General features: G+C 43.0%; 1 protein-coding gene across 4 annotated transcripts in view; it reads right to left on the reverse strand.

Annotated features, from left to right (window-relative positions):
• The window catches only part of dip2ca (disco-interacting protein 2 homolog Ca), a 594426-nt gene that overhangs the window by 88469 nt on the left and 478562 nt on the right, over positions 1 to 27395 (reverse strand). For all 4 annotated transcript variants that reach the window (XM_041184372.1, XM_041184370.1, XM_041184371.1 and 1 more), the window contains 4 exons: positions 26687 to 26810; positions 26244 to 26365; positions 15453 to 15564; positions 4778 to 4887 (listed from right to left, as the gene is read on the reverse strand). In XM_041184372.1, the coding sequence (XP_041040306.1) occupies positions 4778 to 4887; positions 15453 to 15564; positions 26244 to 26365; positions 26687 to 26810 (468 nt within the window). The remainder of the gene's footprint in view (positions 1 to 4777; positions 4888 to 15452; positions 15565 to 26243; positions 26366 to 26686; positions 26811 to 27395) is intronic.

Below are 27395 nucleotides of genomic sequence, written 5' to 3' on the forward strand. Positions count from 1 at the left end.
GACATCTTTCTCCAACAGTTTCTACATCTGAAATAATTTGGCAGTGGGTATGGGCTTGGGAAACTGGAGAAACAAAAATGGTGCCTCACATTAATGAGTAGCTTGAGGATTGTTGCAGGTAATTAAAATAAATACAATTTTAAATAGTGTGTCAGGATCCATACCAATCACATTAGATAGCAGTCAGAGGCAAAATCTTCCATTCTGCAAGTCTGAGAACAAACCCAGCCCAGTGATGAGTAATGCAAGTCACATGTGCACAGTGATGATGAAAGGTCACGAGAGAATTGAGATGCGGCAGTCTTAGTCCAATCTCCAGAATGCAAAAGGCAAACAAGTGGAAAATGGATATATTTCTAGCTATGGAAGCGAACATAAAGCCCTCAAATCTCAATGTCACTGCCTATGCTCAGACTCCGGTGCGTTGAATTGCACAGACATTGATACGAAGTAATCAGGGCTGCAAGCATGACCCTCCTTTAACTATATATGCCTTTTCTGGGATTATTACCATATTTAATACAAATATGATTAATTTCTCATAGATGCACAATATAAAAACTAGAAATGAACGACCATGATTGTTTGGTCTGAAAGCATTTGCTTAAAATTTACTGTGAATTTGAGTAATATTTACCAAAGTCAGAAGTTTGATTGGGAGATTCTGGCATATTAATATAGCAGTCATGAAGGAGGAAATGAAAGCAATTTCAGTGTTCAAATATTCATAGAACATTACTTAAATCAGTGTGTGTTATATTAAAGCCAGCCAACTCATGAAAATGCCACTGTTGAGCCAAAAAAGCTTTTATTTGGTTTTAAGGCAGTAAACTGCACAAAAACCAAATATTACCAGGGCACTTTCCCTGAATTACATGAATGTATAACAGCGTAGTTGTAGAGGAAAAATTGTTTTGTGGTAAAAACGCTATGCTTGTTATCATGAACAATTAGCATAACTAATGCCCAAAAAGACCATCATAAACCGTACAATTCAAAATAGGGGGCTTATGTTGTTTTAAAATCATCTGTTATTAGCTTAACCTTAGCATTTAATCAGAAAAATCTGCATACATAAGTAACCTTCTAGTGATTATACACTACAAGTTATGTATAAAAAAAAGCACTAAATAACCCTTTAAAGTGTTTGTTAATTTTTTGTGCTCATCTTAATGAGGAATACTCTTACTGAGGAATGGAGCATCTTTCTCTCTGGCCAACATGTCAGCACCTCTTGTTTGGCTAGTGCACCCAATACTTTGCTTCAAAAAGCCAAAACCTTTGGAAAGTAGTCTTTGCTGCACAACTGTGGCATCTCTCTATTTCTTAAACCAGTCATTTTGCGCAAAGTGAAATTGCCAATTTAGATCCAAAGTGTAATGTGAGTCCATAACCACCAGGAGCCAGATTGAATATTCCCCAAAATGGACAGGACCCTACAACCAGAAGTGAATTTCAGTTCATCAGCCTGGGCTGGATTTGACTCCACATCATAGGGGTGAAAGACTATAGCAGTAGCCTTTTTGGAACATTTTAAGTACAATATACAGCAAAAAATGTACAAATGGTAAAATCAATACAATGACTATTATTTCTACATATGCAAATAAAAACACCTTTTAATTTCTTAATGGGAGGAATTTTTCTTATATTATTAATGACTACATGGGAAGTTTGCATACACAAAACTTTCTTATTCTCTGCACTGTCTTGTTACACACGCAAAAAGAACAAAACAATCAACACAAGATCAACCATCAAGGTGACAAAGATCCATTTGCAATAAGCAGCTTGAAGATATCTAAACACAGAGGTAGCAACAGACAGTAATTTAAATGTCAAAAACAAATGCATTTTATTTTTCAGTATTTTATTGCAAGAACAAAGTCACAGTTCTCTGAAAACTCTAGCAGTAAGGCAGTGGATTTGTAGCCATATGAACTATAGTGAGTCTGACCTCTAGTGCAGATAGACATTCAAAATTAATTTGAGGTTTTGCTAGTCGTTAATCTAGGTTGATTATTCAGTAACCCAGAGGGAAGCTGTGACAATGTTCCAGCTTCATACCATCCCAGCCTGCAGGCTGTTGCAGGTAGCTGGGTCAGTCACACAAAAATACATTTCTCCTTCCCTCCCACTATTCCTTCCCTCTTACCGAAGGAGCCAGCTGATGCTGGGATAATGTCTCACATATGCTAATACATCATTGATACATCTATTTTTCTTTTGTGAACCCGTACAGTAATTTTTGACAGACAATTTAACTGCGGCTGTGTTCCAAATGAGCCACATCATGCATTCACCTGCATAAACCACAAACTTTGCAGCATGAGGCACTGGAGAGAGATCAGGGCCAGGAACTGCAATCAATTTTATTTTTGTCCCTTTACAAACCACAGATACTGAGGCCAACGGTTCTGGCCCAACCACTTACCCGGGTGAGAACAGCCAACTCGGCATAGAACAGGGATTAGATTTTGAAACATTCCTGGTCTGTGCGATTTACATTACATTTTATAAGATTTAAAAGAATCAGTTACTCTATTTTAAAATAGGTGAAAACATATATGTATTACAAATATGCTTATGAACAGCTTTAGCACAAACATTAAAAAATGACAACAAATTCAAGGAAAAACATTGCTTGCAATACTAGCAACAAGGCTAAAATACTTGTGTGCAGACATGCTTTGTTATACATATAAATCCTATGTCTTCCTATTTGCAAAGATACATTTGAAACAAAAGAGTTATCACCATTGGATTTTAAGCCTAAACCTAATGCTGGCAACATTTTTAGACTTTATATAATAAAAAAACTCCTTATATCAAGTTAAACCCTGCACTAATTTGTCTCAAAACTGAATTTAATAAATTATTTACATTTCACAGATGCATCTTATATGTACCACAGTCTTATGTAGAGATCCCTGAAATGCTAATTTAATGGTCACATAACAATGTCATTTTTTACAATCTTATTACACAGCCGTATGGTGTATAAAAATGCATTCAATAAATTATTCAGCTAGTGGGAAATGCTGGTGTAGTGGTAGTGTCATTGGATTAGTAATCATGAGGCTAATGTTCTGGGGGCAAGGGTTCAAATCTCACTCTGGGAGCTGGTGGAATTTAAATTCAATTTATAAATCTGGAATATAAAGCTAGTTTCAGTAAAGGTGAACATGAAACTGTTGTTGATTGTTGTAAAAACTCATCTGACTCACTAATGTCCTTTAAGGAAGGAAATCTGCCATCCTTACCTGGTCTGGCCTACATGTGACTCCCGACCCACAGCAATGTAGCTGACTCTTAACTGCCCCCTGAAATGAACTAGGAAGCCACTCAGTTGAAGGAAAATTGGGGATGGGCAACAAATGCTGGCCTTGCCAGTAACACCAACATCCCATGAAAGAATAAAAAAAACTATTCAGCAGATTATCAAGATCAGCATGTTAGCGCAAGAGATGGTAATATCCTTAATAGCACATAGCAGTTAATAATCCATATTAAACTACAAATATTTTTTTTTAGATCTAAAATAATCTGGTTGGGTTAATAGAACAATGCTAGGAAAATGCCACCTGTCCTAGTTTCGTAGAACATCACAGTATTGGAATGGAATGTTGGAAAATTTCTAAAATAGGAATGCCTGATTTTTAAAATACTGATCAATTTAGTCATTTGCTTTTATTCTTTAAAAATTAGCTTTACAAAGTTTTAAATTTTTTAAATTATTTTTCATCATCAGTGGCAAAAAAAAAATCAGAACTCTTGCCTCGATTCCAACTCTTGCCTCTAGCTGCAACATGTCTGATTTTGGTAAAAAAGTTACAATTCAAAAATAAGCTTTACAGATTTACAGTGATTAAGGATGAGAGAACCATTCTGATAGGACTTGTTCCTCAATAAGTGCCATTTCTAGTAAGGGAAAGCAATTTGTAACAAAAAGGCCAATAAACATTAAAATGATCCAATGACAATTGAGAATGACAATGCCCTAAAAGTTGCAAGTCTAATTCAAATGGTTCACCAATCCTCAGTAAGATAAAACACACAGACTACAAACAATAATGAATCTTATTTATGTTATAAAGAGGCTGAAAAATAATATAAAATGTTCCATAGTAATTTAGCTTAATTCATACAAATAACTAAAGCTTAAAGCTAGCTACAACATAAATATAGTATTACTTAGTTACTTAAATCCACGTCAGGGCACATATCAGGGAATAAAGTATGGAGATATTAAGCATAAGTATCCCACCCCTTCCACCCCCCCACCCCAGATCCTTCTTTCTTTTTCACCATTTTCAGTATCACTACATCATAAGCCAGCTGGAGGACAAAAAAGAAACCTACTGCCAGATTTCTACCAACATCACTCTGACACACCCCGCAGAGTGGACCTTGGTGACTCTCCCAGTAGGACAAACTTCTATTTGGCAACTTCTCTCTCTAAGCCATGCCTAGGTAAGCAAATCAGCATGGTCTACTGTAGCGCAGTGCAACAGGTTTGGTCCAAATGTTGTGCATCCTAAATATGAGTATGTGAGCTAAGATAATTGCCCTCAATTGGATTCAAGTAACCAAAAGTTTTGAAGCTTTCCTAGGCCTATATTCCTTTTATTTTATCTTTACATCATTCATTCATTGCAATTATAATTCTGCAGGTTTGTTTTGGTGCAGAGACAAGATGTTTGATACAAACGCAAGTAACTTTTCATTAAGACAAAGACTCGTGAGACAGGGGACGAAAGCTTCTATATTATCTTACCTTCACTCCTGCTAGCATTCCTGTTGTAGATACACTAAAGTCAAGGTAGGCCAAAGTGTCAGGGTTGGAGGGTTTGTAAATCTGGGCAGGCCGTCTCTTTGGCAAATCATCTGAAAGGAAATTAATGCACTTTAGGAACTGGAATGCTGGACTTATGGAGATCATGGGTAAGCATGCCATTATGTAACATATAATACTACAGTGGAGGATGCCTTACAATAAGGCTAACTGGTTCCCTCCAAGCTATCCCTCAAAATCACTAACACATGCTTTTTAAAAATACAAGTACAGGCCATCTTGTCAATGCTCTACAGAACTATACAACAGATTCTGGGTCAGCAGTTAATCAAGAGACAGTGCATATGGTACTTTTGGTATCAAGATTCCAAGTTTTGAGGGATTTTAACAACAACGTATTTATACAGAACCTGTAATATAATAAAGCATCCTAAAGCACTTCACAGGAGCACCATAAAGTAAAATTATACACTGACCCACCAAAGGTGATATTAGGGAAATTAGCCAAAAGCCTGGTCAAAGAGATAGGTTTTAAGAAGCTTCTTAAAGGAATAAAGTTTGGAAGAGATGAGGATTAGGGAGGGAATTCTAGAGCTTAGTGCCATGACATGTGAAGGTAGGATCACCAATGGTGAAGTAATTAAACTCTGAGATGCTCAAAAAACAGAATTAGATAAGCGCAGGTATCTTGAAGGGTTGCAGGGTTAAAGGGTATTACAGACATAGGGAGACGTGAGGCCATGAAGGGATTAGACAACTAGGGTGAGAATTCTAAAATTGAGGCGCTGCTTGACCAGGAGCCAATGCAGGCCAGCAAGCACAGGGATGGTGGCTGAATGGGGCTTGGGAGCAAGTAAGGGCATAGGCAGCAATGTTTTGGATGACCTCATGTTTACAGAGGGCAGAAGGTGGGAGGTCAGCTAAGGCTGCTTTGAAATAGTTGAGTCTAGAGGTAACAAAGTCATGAATGAGTGTTTCAGCAGATTAGCTGAGGCAGGGCGAAGTAAGGGAGTGATGCAGGGTTGGAAATAGATGCTCTTTCTGATGGCATGGATATGTAGTCAGATATGACAGTAAGACAGTTGCCAGAGAGAGAGGTGAAGTAGGGAATGGTGTTTGGAGCAGGGAACAAAGACAATAGCTTCAGTCTTCCTAATGATTAATTGGAGGAAATTCCCGCTCATCCAGTACTCGAGGCTGATAAGCAGTCTGATAATTCAGCAACAGTGAAGGAGTTGAAAGAAGTGTTAGGAAGATAGAGCTGGACATCATCAGCATATGTGAAACTAAAGCTTTTGCTTTCAGATAATGGCACCAAGGGGAGTATGTAGGTGAGAAATAAGAGGGGGCCAGGGACAGATCCTTGGAGGGCACCTACTAGGACGTAATGGTGCAGGAGGAAAAGTCATTGCAAGTGATACTGCACTGCTCCAATTAGATAAATACTTATGGAACCAGGTCCTCGTATCACTCTTCACCCACATCACTCTTCCACGCCACTCCTCCTGTAACTGCCCCTGGAAAAAAGGTATCCCCCAATTCATTTATAACTGTACTTTCAAAATCTAAACTGTCTAGCCTTTAGACCTCCATTCACCAGAGTTTGCTCAACCATACCATCATTTCCACCGTTGATGCCCTAGTCCCCAATAAAAACCATTGTCTGTTGGCAGCCCATTCTACTATTGTACTCAGCTCACCCTTTAAGTCTAAGGGATGCAGACTTGAATGGAAATCCACCCAGCTGGATGAAAAGGAGAGGAGAATGGCGTGGTTAACCCTGTCAAAGGCTGCAGACAAGTTCAGAAGGACAAGGAGGGTTACTTTACCTTTGTCACAAACATGTCATTTGTGACTTTGATAAGAGCCATTTAAGGACTGTGGCTGGGTATATAACCTAATTGAAGGATTCAAACATGGAGTTCCAGGCAAGATGGACATAGATTTGGGAGCTGACAATATGTTCAGGGACTTTGGAGGTTAACAGGAGATTGGAGTTGAGGCACTAGCCTGCAAGGGCGGTGGGGTCAAGCGTTGTTTTTTTTTTGCGGAGGGGATGGGAGGGAATGATTTCTGCAGATTTAAAGGAGAGGGGGTTAGCACTGGATGAGAGAGAGCCAATGATAATATCAGCTAACATGGGGAGCAGGGTGGGGTTGGGGTGGGGGTGGAATGTTGGGTAGTCAACAGTTTAGTGGGAATAGGCTCAAGGGAGCAGGAAGTGTGCCTCATGGAGAAGATGAGCTCAGAAAGTGCATGAGAGGAGATAGGCGAAAAAGTAGAGAAACATGTGAACTTAGGGCAGCGGGGAGCTTTGAGGAATTGTGGTCCGGTAGGCTAGTGGAAGGAGGAAGTGAAGCAGCAAAAGCAGTTGATCAGATGATTTTGATCTTAACAACAAAGAAGTCCATTTGCTCCTCGCACTTATTGTTGGTGGTTAAGGTGGAGGAGATCGGGAAGATGGATTGCAGTAGAGGAAAGAAGTCAGGGGTTACCCTTTGCATTCCCAGATGGTCCTAGAATAGTGAACAGTTTTAGCAGAGCTCCATAGTGCTTTACGTGGTCCTGGCATTGAATGGCTAAACCAGTTTTCTGCCATATCCAATCAAGTCTGTGTCCCTTAGGCTTAAAGGGGTGGAGCTGAGTGACTTTCAAAATGGAATTGGATAAATTCATGAAAAGGAAATAAAAACTTCTGGGCTATGCGAAAGAACAAGGAAGCGAGACTAATTGGATAGCTCTTCTCAAAGAGCTGGCAAAGACAGATAAGGCAAATGACCTCCTTCTGTGCTTTATAATTCTATGATTTCCATTGTGCATCAGGAAAATCAGTGTAATATCAATCTCTATTTGCACATTTGCTCTTAATACACTATTAGAAAATTATTAAGTGGCAGAACAAAGTTGGTTTGAGTCATCTGTGGATTGTCAATTCCTGCTGAGATTCCCTTAAGAACTATCTGGCAGGCTTTTGCAATTCCTCAAAGAAGTGCAGGAAATTACCAGTAAACCATTTATTTTGTCATTTCATCAACCTTGATAAAAACAAATACAAAACATCAAAGTTAAAACTTTTCCATATGAATTTAAAAACACTGAACTGGGTAAATCCCACTGATTAAATAATTGCAACATGTTAAACATTGGCTTGCAGCTCCCTTAATTCCCTGAGTTGATATGCAAGAGATAAATACCACAGATCATGGCATACAAGTCGGCCTATGAAACCTCAAAAAATCCTTCCAAAAATGGGGGTTGACTTATACACTGTGGTATAAAACATGAGCCGCTGGTGTTGGTGTAGGTGGTCATTATTTGGAATGCAGATAAAAAACACGGGTATTTCAAGTTAAATCAATGCAACATATTTTATTGAATTAATTAATTCTACATGGGTACTTTTAACCACAATCAAAACGTCATTAAAACTGTCAAATTCATTGTCTTCAGCATCCGATACAAGGTTTATCGGATTCATTGTGTCACTTTAGCATCTTCGTAAGGATCCCACTCGATTGGATTTGACACTTTCGATTTCAGGGTCATCTTTCCACTGCAATGTAAGGGATTAACAGATGGGAGACACTTAATTATGACACAGATGGTGATGTACCACTGACATTAGTGAGTTATGCATTAAACTCTCTCTCTCTGAGGCATCTGTGGAGGCATCCATGTAAAAATACACGTGTGTAATCGAAGGAATCAGAGTGAAGAAAACTTTGAAAGCAGGTCGATAAACTTCGGCGGTATAAGGAGGCACACTGGAGAGAGATGACCATCCCTAGTGAGCAGCTCCTGCCTCTGCCCCACCCGTTTGACTGTCTCAAGGACCCACAGAGAGGTGAGCAGTGGGAGTTATGGAAATGCCATTTTCTCTGGTTCCAAGCAGCATCAAGTCTTCACGAAGATGAGCCAAAGCTTCAAGTTAGTTTCTCTCTTTATGCAGTAGGTCCAGTGGCAGGTGATGTTCTACTATGGTAGGGTGTGCATGAGTCCTTCTTGATTGTTCTTGCAGACATGGGACACTGAAGGATCAACTAATCCATGATCGCAGAGTTGTGGGTGCTCGGGATGAGAAACTTTCCGACTTTCTGCAGACCAGTATGCGAGGCAGACCGATCTTAGAGCATTTAATCGGGCTATAGCATGTGGCGACACAGAAGCTTCACATGCTCTGTAGATTAGATAGGACCATGGGCAGCGAACTCCACACTGGCAGATATTTTGAGATACTTGCTTTGTGGTGTGAAAATCCAGCATAGATGCCAGGGCTGCCCAGCAGGGGGTGCAGAATGCTTCCAGTGGGGCAAAACTGGACATATCAAGTGTTATAGCAAATCCAACAATTTTAATTGAAGTCGCAGACTAGCAAGTGTTTACAAAACACATTCCTTCCAAGAAACAGAAAATCCAGGAAATGATGAAGCTACAGAGTTCCTAAAGGAAGTAGGTAGTCTTAATCCGGGCTACTGGTCTGTTACAGTCCAAGTTCAAGGCTTCAATACTTTGTTTAAAATTGATACTGGAGCGGCTGTTACCATGTTAGCAGAGAACTTTGATTGGCTTCAGCCGATGATCCCGTATCAGTCAGACATCAAATTACAAGGTCCAGCTGGCAGTGACTTTCAATTCAAATGCAGGATTACTACCCCATTTTAGCTGCTATGGGCAACATATCATTGATTTTCTCTCTGTCCTTCAACATACAACCCTGTTAAGTGGTGATATTGGCTTACTTCTAGGAATCCTAGAAATAACGGATAATGCTCATCATTTGAGCAACTCACTGACTTTCATGCAACAGTCTTCAACTTTTTACTTAGAAACAGTGGAAGTTCAGTCTTCAGAAGCTGAGGAAGTTTATACACTCAGCACTAAGTTCCTTTCTTGCCTTATATTACTCAGCTGTTCTTCCCATTGCCCATAGCGGAGCAACTTTTTACACAGAAAAGTGTGGCTCTCTTACCACTACCTAGAGAAAGTATTCAATCTTCCTGAAAAATCACTGGGAAATCAACTCCCCTTCTTTTCTTGACAGTCTGATAGGAAGTTGGTTGTTTTTCCCCTCATTGTCTAAGTTCATTGAATTCTCAGATCTTCAATGCCCTTTCAATCTTTGATACAGCTGTAATAGCCTTCCCAAGAGTTGAAGATCATTCCACTTCAGAAGCTTCATCTCAGAGTCCTTCGAGAGAGCAACAAGTTCCTCAGAGTGTTCCTAGTTCTTCTGTTCTAGTTCCGGAGGGTCCAAAGATCTATTCTCTTCAGTCTTCTCTTTTGGATCAGTCTTTCAATGAAAAGTCTTCGTTGTCCTTGCAGTTCAGTTGCCTGAAATCTAATCTCAGTTTCTCAGCAATGCTGATTAGGTGTTGTCCTACTCTGCAGAATATGACCTACCAGATGCAGAAGAAAGCTCTCATACCTCCAAGAAATCTTCCCTAAGGGCCGAGAATACTGTGGGTGATTGAAACCCCAGGACTGTGACTTGGGGAGGGGAAGAGTGAGAGTTGGAGTGGAGTAGAATGAGTAGTTGCAAAAAGGGTGTTATAAGAATGTAATGTAAATAGTTAGACACAGGGCAAAACTGTCCCAGATTTGCACCAAGTGTGGTAGCGGGTGGGTAAAACGGTGTTTTACCCGCCGGCTGCAATGGCGGCTTTTAATGCCATGTCATCCCAGAACCGCCACATTAATTATGCATTCCCGGGAAACACGCCGTTTCCATTGCGGGTAGGCACTCATTCACCTGCCACACCATCAACTCACCATGCCACGCACACACCTTTTCAGTGCTTCCAGCCCAGGATGGCTCCGAAAGGCAAAAAAGGCTGCAACCCCCAGGTTTAGTGACAGGAGGGGCAGCGGCATCACCAATCCAGCATGGCAGGCAGTGGCAGCAGTGCAGGTGCCAATGTCCTGCAAAGGAGGACAGCCACCCAGTGCCGCTACAAGATGAATGGGGTCTCATCCATTCTGCCAAGGTAACTCACTCTTCTCATCACTCTCAACTCACACACTGACAAACCCATCACACATCCACAGAGGTCTCACACTTCAAGGGACAACACTACTAACTGTCTCACGCACCCTCACATCACCATCAGGCTCACCTTCTTGAGTTTGCGTTGTCGTCCCACCTATGGCTCTGTTCACCACCCAAACATTCCATGCAGTGTCATGCGTCCTGCTCACACTCTAAATGTTTCCATGCAGGAGAAGCTGGCTTACAACAGCAGGGAGAGGTCCCAGACCAGGGCTGGAGTGGCCCACATTAGGCACTTAGCTCAGTTTGAGCAGCATGACATCGGGGATGTCCTGGAGAACATGCATATCCCCTTCCTTCCTGAAAATCCCACCCCCACCCAGATTTACCTCCTCAACCTCCTCCTTCCCATTCCTAGGGTCTGTGTCTGCTTCCAAGTCCCCATCAGCTACCCTTGTCGCTCCATCTATCGCTACCATCGAACCCTCAACCTCCCATCCCACCGTCTCACTTTGCCATTGATTATTCTCACCATTTCCTCATACCACGCCCATCCTCAGTTCGCTCCCCAAGAGGTAGTCATGGACCCATCAGACCCTTCCTTTGCACATTCACCTGGACACCACCCCCCCCCCCACCCCCCCGTAGCCCTTTCCACCTTCCAGACCCCTTTCCTCCCCTTAGTCCTCCTATCCCCCCACTTAGGCCCTCCCCATTCCCGACTCCCTCAGACACCCTTACTTCTTCCATCATTCTTAGTCCTTCCCTCCACCTGGCTCCTTCCTCCAGCCTCACTTCTTCCCCCAGCCTTACTCCTTCCCCCTTCCTGATTCCTTCATACACCCTCATGTCTTCCTCCAGCTTTATTCCTTCCCCCTTCCCGACTCCTTCCTCTCCCCATTCCTTCCTCCCCTGGACTCACTCCCATCTCCGCACTCCTTCCTCCCCCTGAACTCCGTCCCCTCTCCGAACTCCTTCACCCCCACAAACTCCTTCCCTTACACCCCCATTACACCTACCACCTCATTTATCATCTTCTCCCCCATTATCCCCTCAGCCCCCCCGTATTCCCTCTCCCCCAACCGTCACCTTCATTACCCCTCTGAACTTCACCCTCCACACCTTCATTCACCCCATCCCAACCTCGCATCCCGACACCTTCATTCCCTCCCTCCCATCACCTTCACTCCCCCCCCACCCCTCTCAACGCCTCTACCTCTCTCACCTCTTTGACCATGTGTTGTTAGCATCAATGGTGACTTTTCAACTTCTGCTTTTGTTTCGCCATGTCCATGAGAATCCACCCAGCAGGCCATGGAAATTCCTCCAAGTGTGCCGCTGCTTTCGGCTCCAGCATTTTCTGACCCATGGATGCCCGCGATGTGAGCAAGGTCCTGGCAGTAAGTCATGACTTCTACATGTCACAGTTGCCAAGATGTGTTCTGCACTGGTGTGCTTTCCTGCCAACATAGGCAGACGATCCAGCAGGGGTGGGGGAGGGGGAGAATGAGTCCAGGTGGCTGGCCTTATAATGATATGCTGATGTACTGCAATAAGGTTCCCTATGTCCGATGGTAGGGAATGCAGCCCGTCATCGTTGGGTTGGGCGGATGCTTGCAAACTGGTTTTGTGACTTCTTGAAACCGATTTTTGGCCTTCTCACCATATTGTCTGCTCACGCCACCAAACACACCTGATGCCAGCGGGCATGGATGGTTCCACCCATAGGTTCATGTTGTTGTTAAAATGTAGGATAGCATATTTGGCGGGGCCGGGGGGGGGGGGGGGGTGCAGTATAAAGAGTTAACAGATGGGATATGTATGATGTAGATGATGATGTACCCCTGACACTAGTCAGTCATGCATTAGATTTGAGACAGAGAGAGGGTGGAATCATGCCTAACAGCTACGTGCCTACTCTGTAACCTGTTTGGAAGTAATACTAATAAACATGTGTTCAGCAGATACCAAAATATGGCCGGGATTTTCTGGCCCCGTTGTGGGCGGGACCCGCTGTGGACAAGGTGGTGCCCCAGCCAAAAGTCCATTGACTTGCAGCAGGACCAGACGATCCTGGCAGTGAGTGGGTGCGAAAAATCCTGCCCTATGTCTACAGGTCTGTCTAAAAACCAAGTCCCATGCCTAGGCCAAGATCAATCTCAGAACATCCACAACAAATCATCTTCAGCGCCATCCAGTGAATTGGATATTCTGCACTTTTTGAATGATCTGAAGACAATTTGTGCACTAATAGCATCCGAAAAACCACACAAAAATATGAAAAGGGGCAGCACACATATTTCCACTCTTTGTGAAGATTTGTTTCTGCTTCAACCATCCATCTATTCCATTTGGTGTGAAAATAATCTTTGAATGGCTGGTTGAGACACACATCCAAAGGTTGATCCACGGATATTAAACCCCCTGGTATCGCTATGATTTGGCAGTTATTTCTTAGCAGGAACCTCTTGAACTCATCACTTATATTGAATCTGAACATGTCCACACCAATAAGCTGCATTCTTTGTATAGGCACTGAGACACTGATTCCACAAATTATCAATCCACAACTTTACTCCATCCTCATCCATTCAGCAATTGTCTTTGACATGCACAAAAACACCTGCAGGGAGCTTGATTTTTGGTAAGTCAGCCATGCAGGCTAGCATCACTGTGAATCTTGTCTTCTCACATCCTGTGTCTTTCAGCAGAACTGTTTTCAAACCCTTCCACGCCACAGTTCAGCTGCTGGGCATATTGAATTTCATAGGCATTTAATCCAAATTGCCAATGTGACATAATTAGTACTTGTGTTTTTGCCACTGTATGATGGTGAATCGCTGAAAGCTGGTAATTTTGGCATCAAGGTCTTTTGATCATCTCAGAGTGATCTTTATCTTCTGCCACCATATTAGACATTTTAGTTCCATAAAGCGGCTACACCAACTAGCTGTTGCTCCGAAACCTTTGCTGGACTTGGAGTTTGATTTAACCCACTTCAACGCGTATATGCGCATTGCTTTTCTAGTGATGATGAAAGCATTCTGATGATTTTCGAGGACCCATTCAATATGTGTTTCTCCAGATCAGGCCAGTGGCTGGTCCTTTTTCTCATAGGTGCATTTGGTCTTGGGCATGCCCTTCAGGGTGATTCCTTCTTCATCTATTCTCACACCAGTTTTTCACTAACACCGCACTTCCCTGCTGCAGCACAGTTATTTGGGTCAGCAAAGGTCACGACTTTAAGCTTGAAACCCATTCCGTATTTCATTCTTTTTGCCGGAGGTCCCATTTCTGTCCATCGGTCACCGTGTGAGGTCTGCTCTTTGTAGGCACGTCTTAAACTCCAACGCTAACTCTTGGTAACACGCTTCGTATAACTTGCTCCATTTCTGAGCAGAAAAGGGGTGGTGGGGGTGGGGTGGGGGTCAACTTATATGCTGATCACATGAATTCCAGTGCAGGAAAAATTGGATTAAATAAATGACAGCGATCTACGGTAATCTTCATTCTTCCTTGTATCACTATAGTTACAATGATGCCAAGATCTAAATGTTATAAACATAGATGTGTCACATTTATTCATCTAATCTCTCTTCCATACCTTTCAAGCCTTTACACAATGCACCATGAAATAACATCTTCAGGCGATTAAAACTTCCATTCCCTTTTAAACTCAGTAACATTTGATAACATTCAATATTGACGATAACTATTGACTGTCTATTAAGATGCGAGGAAAGCGTTGTATGCAATTGAAACCTGTTACGATAAAGTAGGGCAAACGATTAACAATATTTTTTAAAGTAAAGTACACATAGGGAGTTATGAAAAGTTGATATTCCTATCATAAGCTGTTGTTCACCACGCTGTTGGAAATAATTGAAATATTTCTTTTTATAGTTCAATTTTTAACTGCTGCTGCAAATGAACCTTGGCCTCCTCAAATACAAAATACAGCTATAACGCATTATAATGCTGGAACCAAAATGTTGCAAAGTTAAATTTTCAACTTGATGTGAAGTTGTTTCATACCGTGTACATATTATTATATTGCCCTAATGTTTTCTCAGATGATTTAATACCTTAACAGGACATCATAACACTTCTAACATTGAACAGTTCCACATAACTAATGAATTTATTTGTACACATGTTTAACGGCAACATATGAATGGATTGCACAACTGAAAATAACAAATATGCTTGCACACATTTGGCTCCCATAACCCAAGTTCCACGAGTTCACAGAATCACAGAATTTTAACGGCACAGACAAAGGCCATTCGGCCCATTGTGTCTGCACCAGCTCTCCAAATGAGCATTATGACCTATTGCCATTGCCCTGCCTTTTCCCCGTACCCTTGCACATTGTTTCCATTCGAATAATCATCTAAATGCCCTCTTGAATGTCTCGATTGAACCTGTCTCCACCACACCTCTAGGCAGTGCATTCCAGGCCTGAACCACTTGTTGTGTGAAAAAGTTTTTCTTATAAAGATTTAAACTATAGCTGGACTATGCAGAATCTGCATTTTACCCAGAGGCAGTTAAAATGCATCACTGAATGTTTATGCGACATTAATTGAGATTCTCATGAGGGAAATGTATTAAACCAGAAGAGAGTGCAATACACCTTTTGCATTTAGTTTCTGAACCCACATTTCCTACCTGTGTCTAAAACAGGAGGCCACGTTCTTACATCAACTGCTGCTCCTGCTTCTCGTGACCTTAAAAGTTTTACTACAAATTGCGATGTCATTATGCATGCTGATCTGCTGACCTGCAAAATAATGGATGTGTTAGTTAGTCAATGCACAGAGGCCATATGAAAGACCAAATTAATTTGGCCCAATAATTGTGTGTTAATGTGCAAGAAAGATTTGGAGCAGAGATGGCATTCAAATATAAATCATCTTATATATAAATTGTATCTTTTCTAATTCTTTCCCCAGATGTGGGCATTGCTGGTAGAGGTGGCATTTATTTCCATCCCCAGTTATCGCGGTCTGATACAACCGATTGTCTTCAGAGGGAAATTAAGAGCCAACTGCATGAACCAATTAGCTCATTTTGGAGCAGGCTCTCCTGCCCTCTGACCTTTCAGCTTGCAGCCTCTCCCTGACCCTCCCAGTCACTGCGACCTCCGGCCCACAGCACCTCCATTTCCCTGACCCACCTGATTGCTGCCAACCCTCTGCTCACGGCCTCTCCTGTTCTCTGACCCTCCCATTCATTGCAAACCCCGCCCCCCCCAGCCACCGCCCGGCTCCTGGGCACTCAATCTCTCCCCACCGGTAGCTGCTGATCCAACAGCTCATGGCCTCTCCCACCCCTGGCCTTCCCGGTCACGGCTAACCCTCCCTCTCATTGTCTCTCCAACTTGCTGCGTTCCTCCTGCAAGGTGAAGCTGCTCTTCCTGCTGCTCAGAAAGCCCTCGCTCACCGCAAGGATTCGGGAGAGGGAAGCATCTAGCGCGACAGACAGCAAGCGGGAGGTTTGGTGAGAGGGAGAGTCAGGGAGCAGGGCGTGTGGCGAGCTGGAGGGTTGGCAAGTAGGATCAGCAGCAAATGGGAGCAGGAGAGGCAGCGAGCAGGATTGACAGCGAGCTGGAGCTAAGTAGAAAAAGTCAGTATATTTATTTTATATTGTTCAATGTATTCTATTTTAAAAGTTATTTTAATCACCAAAATTGGAATTTAGGAATGTGAAGTATTTCAACTTACAGGGTATAATGTTCTAAATTTTTTTTTCTATTGAGAAAGATCCTAACTATAGCTTTTACATTGGTTGTAATAGGGAAATCTGACCCACTTAATGTTGGTCCACCTAAAGTTGCACTTTTCGGGAATGCACCTACAACTTTAAGCAGTTTTACCAATGAAATGAATACTATTAGTGCAGAGATAGGTGTTTTATTTTCCACCATGCTCTCAGGAACTGTGAAAAGGAAATTAAACATCTTTAAGGAAGCAATTTTAACTCTACAGCACCTATAATCCTGATGCAAAGATGACCCAATATTACTGACCTGCTGGGAGCAGGCAGGAGAGTCAGGAAGCCTGCAGCAATGCAGGGAGGCGAGGCGTGTCCGCAAAGTGTGGATTTCGGAGAAGAGGTCATAGGACGAAATAGGCCATGGCAGGGGCAGGGAGGAAAGGCGCTCCCGATCCAGCGGCTGACGACAGGGAAAGGGGTAAGAGGCCCTGATGGAATAAAGGCCAGGGTTGGGAAGGGGGAGGCGGGTATGAGTGGAAATTGCAGAGGGAGGATGGATGCCTCGGAGATGGGGGTGGGGAAGTGGGTATCAGAGGCCTCAGTGGGTGGATTGGGAATCAAACTACTCAGTGGGGAGGTATCAGAGGCCTCTATGGGGGTTGGGGGAAATCAGAAGTCTCGGAGGGCTGGGAGGTCTGATGCCTAAGGGGAGTTGGTGGTGGGGGGCTGGGGGGGAAGAGAGACATCATGATGTGGGGGGTAGAATCAGTGGCTTCAGTGGAGGGGGGAGCAGCAGGTCAAAGATTTTGAGAGGGGAGAATCGGGTATCCTGGGAGGGAGGGTTTGAAGGCCAGGGTGTGGGGGCTAGGCACCTCAAGGGAATGAGCGGAGAGAAATCAGTTGCCATGAGGGCAGGGCAGATGCGTAGGAAAATGCGGTGGGATTTTGGCATGGGCATGAGGAATGTTAGGGTTGGTGGAGAAGGGACAGTAGATCCAGCAGGGAAATGGAAAAGCATTTATCTCTTGGATCCTTGCCTCCCTGTAGTTGCTGGTTTTCTGAGGCTCGAGGCACCCGGGCATTCAGAGTTAAACTTAAAACAGTGAATATAAATGAAGCACACAACCTCATTATCTATTCCTTTCTCCCTCATGTTTACCTAGCTTCACCATTAAAGAAACAATTAAATATTAATTTATTTTGATTCAAAGCATAACATAGTTGAAGTTTATTCTGGTAGGTTTTACCCTCAGAATAATTTTGAGGGCGGAATTTGATGGCCTTTTTGTATTCATTCATGGGACATGGGCTTCACTGGGCCAACAGGTATTGCCCACATTGCCCTTGAGAAGGTGGTGGTGAGCTGCTTTCTTGAACTGCTGCAGTCCCTGTGGTATAGGTACACCCACAGTGCTGTTAAGGGAGTGAGTTCAGTGAAGGAACAGCGATGGATTTCCAAGTCAGGATGATGAGTGACTTGGAGGGGAACTTCCAGGTGGTGATGTTCCCATCAATCTGCTGCCCTTGGCCTTCTAGATGGTAGTGGTTGTGGGTTTGGAAGGTGCTGTCTAAGGAGCCTTGGTGAATTCCTGCAGTGCACCTTGTAGATGGTACACACTGCTGCTACTGTGCGTTGGTGGTGGAGGGAGTGAATGTTTATGGATGTGGTGCCAATCAAGTGGCCTGCTTTGTCCTGGATGGTGTCAACATTCTTGAGTGTTGCGGGAGCTGCACTCATTCAGGCAATTGGAGAGTATTCCATCACACTCCTGACTTGTGCCTTGTAGATGGTGGACAGGCTTTGGAGAGTCAGAAGTTGAGTTACTTGTTGCAGGATTCCTAGCCTCTGACCTGCTCTTCTGACCACAGTATTAAGATGGCTAGTCCAGTGCAGAGGCGAGGTTGTGAACCGGGGTTGGGTGTGGAGGGGGGAAGGGTGAGGGGTGGTGGCGAGGCCGGGGCCTGTGTGATCAGATGGGAGAGTGCAGGGGAAACCCAAATCTGATTAATTCACATCCCCCCTAAACCTCCTGCCCCTCAACTTGAACTTGTGTCCCCTCATGGCTGACCCTTCAACTAAGGGGAACAGCTGCTCCTTATCCACCCTGTCCATGCCCCTCATAATCTTGTACACCTCAATCAGGTCGCCCCTCAGTTTTCTCTGCTCCAACGAAAACAACCCAAGTCTATCCAACCTCTCTTCATAACTTAAATGTTTCATCCCAGGCAACATCCTGGTGAATCTCCTCTGTACCCCCTCCAGTGCAATCATATCCTTCCTATAATGTGGCGACCAGGACTGCACACAGTACTTCAGCTGTGGCCTCACCAAGGTTCTATACAACTCCATCATGACCTCCCTACTTTTGTAATCTATGCCTCGACTGATAAAGGCAAGTGTCCCATATGCCTTTTTCACCACCCCACTGACATGCCCCTCCGCCTTCAGAGATCTATGGACACACATGCCAAGGTCCCCTTGTTCCTCAGAACTTCCTAGTGTCATGCCATTCATTGAATACTTCCTTGTCAAATTACTCCTTCCAAAGTGTATCACCCCATACTTTTCAGGATTAAATTCCATCTGTCACTTATCTGCCCATTTGACCATCCTGTCTATATCTTCCTGTAGCCCAAGACACTCAACCTCACTGTTAACCACCCGGCCAATCTTTGTATCATCCGAAAACTTACTAATCCTACCCCCCACATAGTCATCTATGTCGTTTATATAAATGACAAATAATTGGAGACCCAGCACAGATCCCCATGGTATGCCACTGGACACTGGCTTCCAATCACTAAAGCAGCCTTCTGTCATCACCTTCTGTCTCGTACAACTTAGTCAATTTTGAATCCACCTTATCATATTACCCAGTATCCCATGTGCATTTGCCTTCTTTATAAGTCTCCCATGTGGGATCTTGTCAAAGGCTTTGCTGAAATCCATATAAACTACATCAACTGCACTACCCTCATCTAACACCTGGTCACCTCCTCAAAAAATTCAATCAAATTTGTTGGGCATGTACTGCCTCTGACAAAGCCATGCTGACTATCCCTGATCAAACCTTGCCTCTCCAAGTGGAGATAGATTCTCTCCTTCAGAATTTTCTCCAATAGTTTCCTTACCACTGACTTGAGACTCACTGGCCTGTAGTTCCCTGGCTTATCTCTACAACCCTTCTTAAATAGCAGAACCACTTTAGCTGTTCTCCAGTCCTCTGGCACCTCCCCCATGGCCAGAGAGGAATTAAAAATTTGGGTCAGAGCCCCTACGATCTCCTCCCTTGCCTCCCTCAGCAGTCTGGGACACAAATCATCTGTACCTAAAGATTTGTGCACTTTTAAGCCTGCCAACACCTCCAATACGTTGTCACTCTCTATATTGATTTGTTCAAGAACCTTGCAGTCTCTCTCCCCGAGTTCCATACCTTCATCCTCATTCTCTTGGGTGAAGACGGATGTGAAGTATTCGTTCAATCCGAGAGGTAACTACTTTATCATTAACCTGTTTCACCCATTCCTCCCACTTATCTGGTCTTCTCCACAAGGCCCCAGATGCCCGTCTCTCCACCCTTCTGAAATCCTCTCTGAGTCTCCTGATCTCTTCTGACCTCAGCCTCCGAACTGCCCTGGCCTCCTCGACGCTGCCAGACTCCATACCCCAATCACCGGCTTCCCGACTTCGTCCCAACCTCCCCACTCCCCACTCCCAAACCATGTGATCTTCCCCAGCTCTGGACTCAACCTTCCTGTCACAACACCCACGCCTCGACCAATCCCAGCTCCCTGCTCCGAGTCTTCCCAATCTTCTCCATCCTTGGCCTCATCCACCCCGCAGCCTCCCTGAGCTGATACAGCTGCAATCTGGTACGTACCTACCCACCCAGATCAATCTGGGTGGCTCCGGCCGAGCAACAGAGACAGAAAATACTAATTAGGTCCTGCTGTTAAATTCAGCAGAACCTGCAGTAAACCCATTTTTCCCAGTCTTTAACCTCAAACAAGCCCTCTGGCTCCACTTGAACATCCAGCCATGTCACAAATCCAAAGTTGAAACTGCACGTCTTTTATGGTTAGAGATTAAATTATACATTTGTAAATTAATTTCGTTGATGAATGAAGCATTTAATGGTACAGGCATGTTCAAAGAAAAATCCTTCCCTTCTTTCTGAATTAAAATTTACCACAAATGAACTGAGAGCTGCATAATATCCCACTGTGTACCTGTCTTTGTAAAAGGTTCTGAGTGAACAGCTGCGGTTCATTGAAAAGGATTTTTTAGGAGTTATACCATGGAAAACAGTTATATAATTTCTATATTAATGATTAATTAAGGACAAGCCATTCTGTGAGCCTTTTCCCTGTTCCTGTGCAAAACAGAAGGGGCAAAGTAGCAACGTGTCAGCAGCAATAACATCAGGAAAGCTTCCACCCTGGGTTTCTGTATTGAGAGAGTGGCAAAACTGTTAATCCAAGGGAGAATTACAATGTTTACGAATATTTTCCCTGAACTATCCCGGATGCAGGAATAATACAACGGTGCTGAAAATCTGTTCCAAATCTTTGGACCATCAAATCTAAAGTCTGATTAATTTAAAGAGTCGAGTTTAAGTTATTTCCTCGTGCAGTACAGCAATACAGCATTTTAGGAGAAAACAAAAAAAGCTTCAAATTAGGTTGGCAATCCATTAAGTGCTTGTGGATCAATATGTGCCAGAGAAAAATGCATTTGCTGCAAATTTCACAATACAAATGGCCTTTGATGCAACCCTAGAGTCCCCCTCCCAACTTTTTGCAGGTCTTTCTTTTCATGGGCTGCTAAGGTGAAGCTGTATTAAAATGCACACAAAGCACCACAGCATGATTTACTTGTTTCTAAGACAGCATAATTGCCATAGCCACATTTTGCTGCACAATACTCTATTAAGGATTAGAGTTTCTAAATAGTGCAACAGATAATTAAGATTTAAGTGAAATCTTACACTTTACCCTTTATCAAATAAGACTAGTGTCTTGCTATTTTATTTTAGATTTATAGGTGCAGTCTTGTGTCTTCCGTGATGGGGAATGACCTCTACATCCATGATACATTCCATAACAATGAATTCTGGTTTGCCAAGGCTAAAGTAAATGAAAGTGTCGCTATTGTTTATCTGTCAGTTTGAAACAGTCTTTTGAGGCATCCCTTTTTTCCTAATAGCAGCAGACCTGCTGTTGGAGCTCACATGCTGTGAAAGACAGCCCATTTAACTTGCAACAGAGAAACTGAGCAAATATAATCCTGTGCGCACACAGTTGTCTCAAAGTTCTAAATAGTGGTTTCAATTTTCTGTTGAAGGTGTTTGCGAGCGGCTGGGGAGATAATCAAACAGAAAAAAACACATACGTGTTTTTATCCATAAGCAATGCTCTCAACACAACAACTGGTAACACTGCTTCTCCTAGCCAGGAAAATTGATAAATTTGATATTATAAAATTATAATATCGATACATGTGACATGGTGCATTAAGGGGAAGGTTAATTGAGCTCGAGGTGATTCAGTGCTGGCACTCGGAAGGTTGTGGGTTCAGATCCCACTGCAGAGACCTGAGTGCATAATCTAGGCTGACACTCCAGTGCAGCACTGAGGGAGGGCTGCACTCCATCAGTGGTGTCATCTTTCAGATTAGATGTTAAACCAAGGCCTCTTCAGCATAAAAGATCCGATGGCACTGTTTCAAATTGTGGGTTTGGAGTCACATGTAGGACAGACCAGGTAAGGATGGTAGATTTCCTTCCCTAAAGGACATTAGTGAACTAGAAGGGTTTTACAACAGCCGTGATAGTTTCATGGTCACCATTACTGGGGCTAGCATTCAATTCCAGATTTATTAATTTCAAAGAAGAGCAGGGGAGCACTCTTGGCAAATATTTACCCTCAACCAACATCAGTAAAACAGATTACCTGGTCATTTATTTAAAAAAAAATTATTCATTCATGGGATGCGGGTGTCATTGGCAAGGCCAGCATTTATTGCCCATCCTTATTTTCCCTTGAACAACAATTTCCTTCATATAGCTGGGTATAGAGCAACAATTATAATTTTACATCAAGGTGGTCAAGCCAGGGTTTTATGTCAGGAATGGTGGTGTGTGTTGCTATAACACCCACTTCATATCATTGAGTCGTTATGTGTTCCATGGTCTTTTATGGGTGAATACAGTCGCACACAGGAGAGTTTTAAATTTTCCATTTGTGCACCAAATATCCGCATCTGCTATGGTCTATACAGATGTAGTTTAGGGATGCCCACAAGCATTGTGGAAGGTGTTTGTTCGTAACTTCTTGTGAGGGCCATTCATTTTTCCAAGCTTCTTCAGAATTGAAATCTCATTGTCAGAGATTGTGTGCATGAATCCAAAAAGGCTAACCTGACTTCAAGTGGAGGTGCTGGACATTGCTGAGGTCCTAGTAGATGGGGAGGCATTTGTTTTCCTTCATTTACTGAGCTTCATGAAGAGTCGCTGTGTCGCAGCAGATTGGTGGGTGGGGGGAGGGGGGGGGGGGGGGGGGGGGGGGGGGGGGGGGGGGGGGGGGGGGTTCCGGTGGGTGGGTGGGGGGGTGGGTGCATGATATCTGTCAATCTGTCAGCATAGCTGGCCAGGGTGTTGGGGTTGACTTGAGAGTTTCAGTGATGCATCTCATGGAACTGAGCGGCTTGCTGGGCCACTAGAGATGGCAGTTACAACTCAACCACATTGCTGTGGGTTTGGAGTCACATGTAGGACAGACCAGGTAAGGATGGTAGATTTCCTTCCCTAAGGACATTAGTGAACTAGAAGGGTTTTACAACAGCCGTGATAGTTTCATGGTCACCATTACTGGGGCTAGCATTCAATTCCAGATTTATTAATTGAATTCAAATCCCACCAGCTGCCATGGTGGGATTTAAACCCATACCCTAGATCATAAGGCTGGGCCTTTGGATTACTAGTCCAGTAATATTACCATTATGCCAACATCTACCCTAATTGCCTTGAGAGGGGGTGGTGAACCGTTTTCTTGAACTGCTGCTGTCCATGTAGTATAGGAACATCTACTGTGCTGTTAGGGAGGGAGTTCCAGGATTCTGAAAGACAGTGAAAGAATGGCAGCATAGTTCCAAGTCAGCATGGTGTGGAGCTTGAAGGGAAATTTGCAGGTGAAGGTATTTCCATGCATCTGCTGCCTTCTAGGTGGGAGAGGTCGTGGGTTTGGAAGGAGCCTTGGTGTGTTGCTGTAGGGCACTTTCTAGATGGTACACACTGCTGTGTGTCGACGGTGGAGGGAGTGAATGTTTCAGGTTGTGGATGGGGTACCAGTCAAGAAGGTTGCTTTGTCCTGGATAGTGTTGAGCTCCTTGAGTGTTGTTGGAGCTGCACTCATCCAGTCAAGCGGAGAGTATTCCATCACACTCCTTGTAGATGGTGGATAGACTTTGGGGAGTCAGGAGGTGAGTAACTTGCCAAGAATTCCCAGCCTCTGGCTTGCTCTTCAGCCATAGCATTTATATGGCTGGTCCAGTTCAGTCTGTGGTCAATGGTAACCTCCAGGATGTTGATAATGGGGGATTCCACGATGGTAATGCAATTGAATGTCAAGGGGAGATGATTAGATTTTATCTTGTTGGAGATGGTCATTGTGTGGTGTGAATGTTATTTGCCACCAAGCCTGAATGTTGTCCAGGTCTTGCTCCATATGGACACAGCCTGCTTCAGTACCTGAGGAGTTGCGAGTGCTGCTCAAAATTTTGCAATCACCAATGAACATCCTCAATTCACCTTTGGAGGGAGGGTCATTAATGAAGATGGTTAGGCCTAGGATGCTACACTGAAGAACTCCTGCAGTGATGTCTAGGGTCTGAGATAAATGATCTCCAACTACCACAGCCATCTTTCGTTGTGATAGGTATGACTCCAACCAATGGAGAGTTTTCCCCCTGATTCCCATTGACTCCAGTTTTGTTGGGGCTCCTTGATGCCACACTCTATCAAATGCTGCCTTTACGTCAAGGGCAGTCACTCTCACCTCACCTATGGAGTTCAGCTCTTTTGTCTATGTTTGGACAACATCATTATCACAGTGCTGCTTGTGGGACCTTACTGCATGCAATCTCTCTATCTCTACTGGTTTCTATTGCAAGTTGGGTGGTGTATTTCCTACATTACAGTTGTGACAACATTTCATAAGTTCTCTATTGGCTATAAAACACTTTGGGACATCCTGAGGTCAGGAAAAATGCTCCAAATGTAAGTCCTTCTTTCTTTGAATGATGGTGGGAACCGCCCACACTGCTCCGCTAGAACACCAGATGAAAGCTATGTCCCAAGGTTCTTCCCTGCTCTTCCAGCACCCAGCAGTGCAAACTTCATTACATCAGAGGGTGACCACGAATGTCGCAGTTACCAAGACATCACTGCTGTAGTGTAAATGGGCCATAAAGTACAGCCTTGAAGCACAGCGAGGAAATTGCATTGTACCAAATCAGTGTTCAACAATAAACAGACTCTGACTGACACGAATTAATGCATCCACATAAGCTGAAGGTCAGAGATAAATTATGCAAAAATTTCATAAATGAAAAATAAAGCATGGTCAATTAAGTGGGAGATTTCTAGTCACCACATTTCCAAATCACTGAACAAACCATGATCATAATTATTACGCATTCAAATGACTGTGTCCATTTTTCAGCCATTAACATTACATCCCATTAAATCATTGGGATTGGTATTCTGTACAGGAAAGCACTGTCCTACTGCTTCCAGCTACTTGCAGAACAGATTCCCCAAGACCGAAGATGAGCAATAGCTCAACATTGAAAGCTACTCTTCAAATTTGTAATTATTTGCCAGCAGGAATCTACATGTCTATGAGCTAAAAATCACTACATAGGTCAGCTCATGCAAATGGGAATGGCAGCCTAATAGTTTTGGTAAAGGACAGGCAACCCAAATGCGCTGAATTCAAAACCCAGCATAGTAAATTGTGAAACTGAATTCAATAAGTCTGATAAACTGAGCGCCAGCATTGGAAAATAATGAGAAAGCAAACTGATTCACTGATGACCTTCAGGGAAGAGATCCTGCCATCCCCACCCACACCGCCCAAAGTATGACTCCAGTCCCACACTGGAGACAACAATTAAAAATGTCTTGCCAGTGTAACTCATGTCCCAAGAACAAATTTTTAAAAAGTTCTTTGTGCTGTACTTTGTGTTAGATTTTAATAGAGTTGGGGGAAAACAAATGGACAAAAAAATTGCAGTGAATTGATAAGATACACTTATGAAAGGATACACTGGTATAATAACCTCCAGAATATCTGATCCAGGTCTTACAAACAATTCTGACATTTTTGGCCACAGTTAAATTACAAATACAGTGTCCAACTATGTCAGCACTACCCTCAACCAAATAAATTTCCACTGAAGTCAGATAAAATTTGATGAACTAAACTAGGATTCAGACAGGTTCCAGAGTTGAGTACCATGTTGCTTTTAGGCGATTTAACATTCATTTTTAACATCATCTTGTTTTGAAATATCAAGAATTGTGACAGTGCAAAATATGAAATATCAGTAAACAAACCACTTCTACAATGTCACGTGGCTCAGAAAAAAATAGGCAGGGAAAGGATTGTTAACGTGTTTAAAATAAAACCAATTGGGTGAAAATTCAAACATAGAATAGATCAAAATGTTAAATCCTGACCTACCTCCACAATCATTTTCACCGTGGGTAATGTAGTAGCAATATTCTGTGGATGTGGAGGACGAACAGTTATTGGCACGCAACCTGCGTACAGGCATCCATAAAATGCTGCAATTAAGTCTATTCCTGTATGAAGGACAAGACATTTTTCATCTTAGGGTCTGCACTTTAAATTACACAACCCCATGTTACTGCAGCAGAAGCTTTACAACAAACTAAGTCATCAGGTTTTCTTTAAAAGGCACTTAATCCATCTAACATGCCAAGCTTATATTAATTATGTCCAGTTCCTCTATCCTCAAAGCTTTTCAGCTGATGAAATGCAGGAATTCCATTTAATCAGAAGATACATTTTGAATGCACATTGCATTTGACACATGATCATTGAAGAGGAGGGAGAAGGGGCAATTACAGGGCAAAAGAAAAATGATTACACCATTAACATACCTGGTGGATAGACCAATGCCACATGATCTCCATCCTGTAAGTGCCCCCGCTCCATCAGCATGACTGCTATTTTCTCAGCTCGTTTATGCAGCTGAAGGCATGTTAAAGAATTGGCTATTGTTCCCTAGTAAACAAACATAAAAGGTGATATTAGATTGATTCCAAAACAGCTCAAATGATTATCTCACTTGTCATAATCAGCTAATTCCATGATTTATATTAATATTTTAGAGGTACTATTAGGTAGAAGATTAAAGTGTTAACCGTAACATAAATGGAAACATCTGACTGATAGCCAACCATGAAGTAAATGCAATTCAAACAGAGGGGGTGGCGGAGTGGTATTGTCATTGGACTAGTATTCCAGATACCCAAGGTAATGTTATGGGGACCTGGGGTTCGAATCCAACCACAACAGATGGTAAAATTTGAATTCAATAAAAAGAATAATCTGGAATTAGAAGTCTAATGATGACCATGAAACCACTGTCGACTGTCATAAAAACCCATCTGGTTCATTAATGCCCTTTAGGGAAGGAAATCTGCTGCTCTTACCTGGTCTGGGCTACATGTGACTCCAGGCCCACAGCAATGTGGTTGACTCTTAAATGCCCTCTGAAACCATGCAGTTCTTAAGAGCAATTAGAGATGGGCAATAAATGCTGGCCCGCCAATGATAAAAAGAAATATCTGGGGTGAATGCAATTTA

This window comes from Carcharodon carcharias, chromosome 3, assembly GCF_017639515.1.
Source record: "Carcharodon carcharias isolate sCarCar2 chromosome 3, sCarCar2.pri, whole genome shotgun sequence".
Lineage (NCBI taxonomy): Eukaryota > Metazoa > Chordata > Chondrichthyes > Lamniformes > Lamnidae > Carcharodon > Carcharodon carcharias.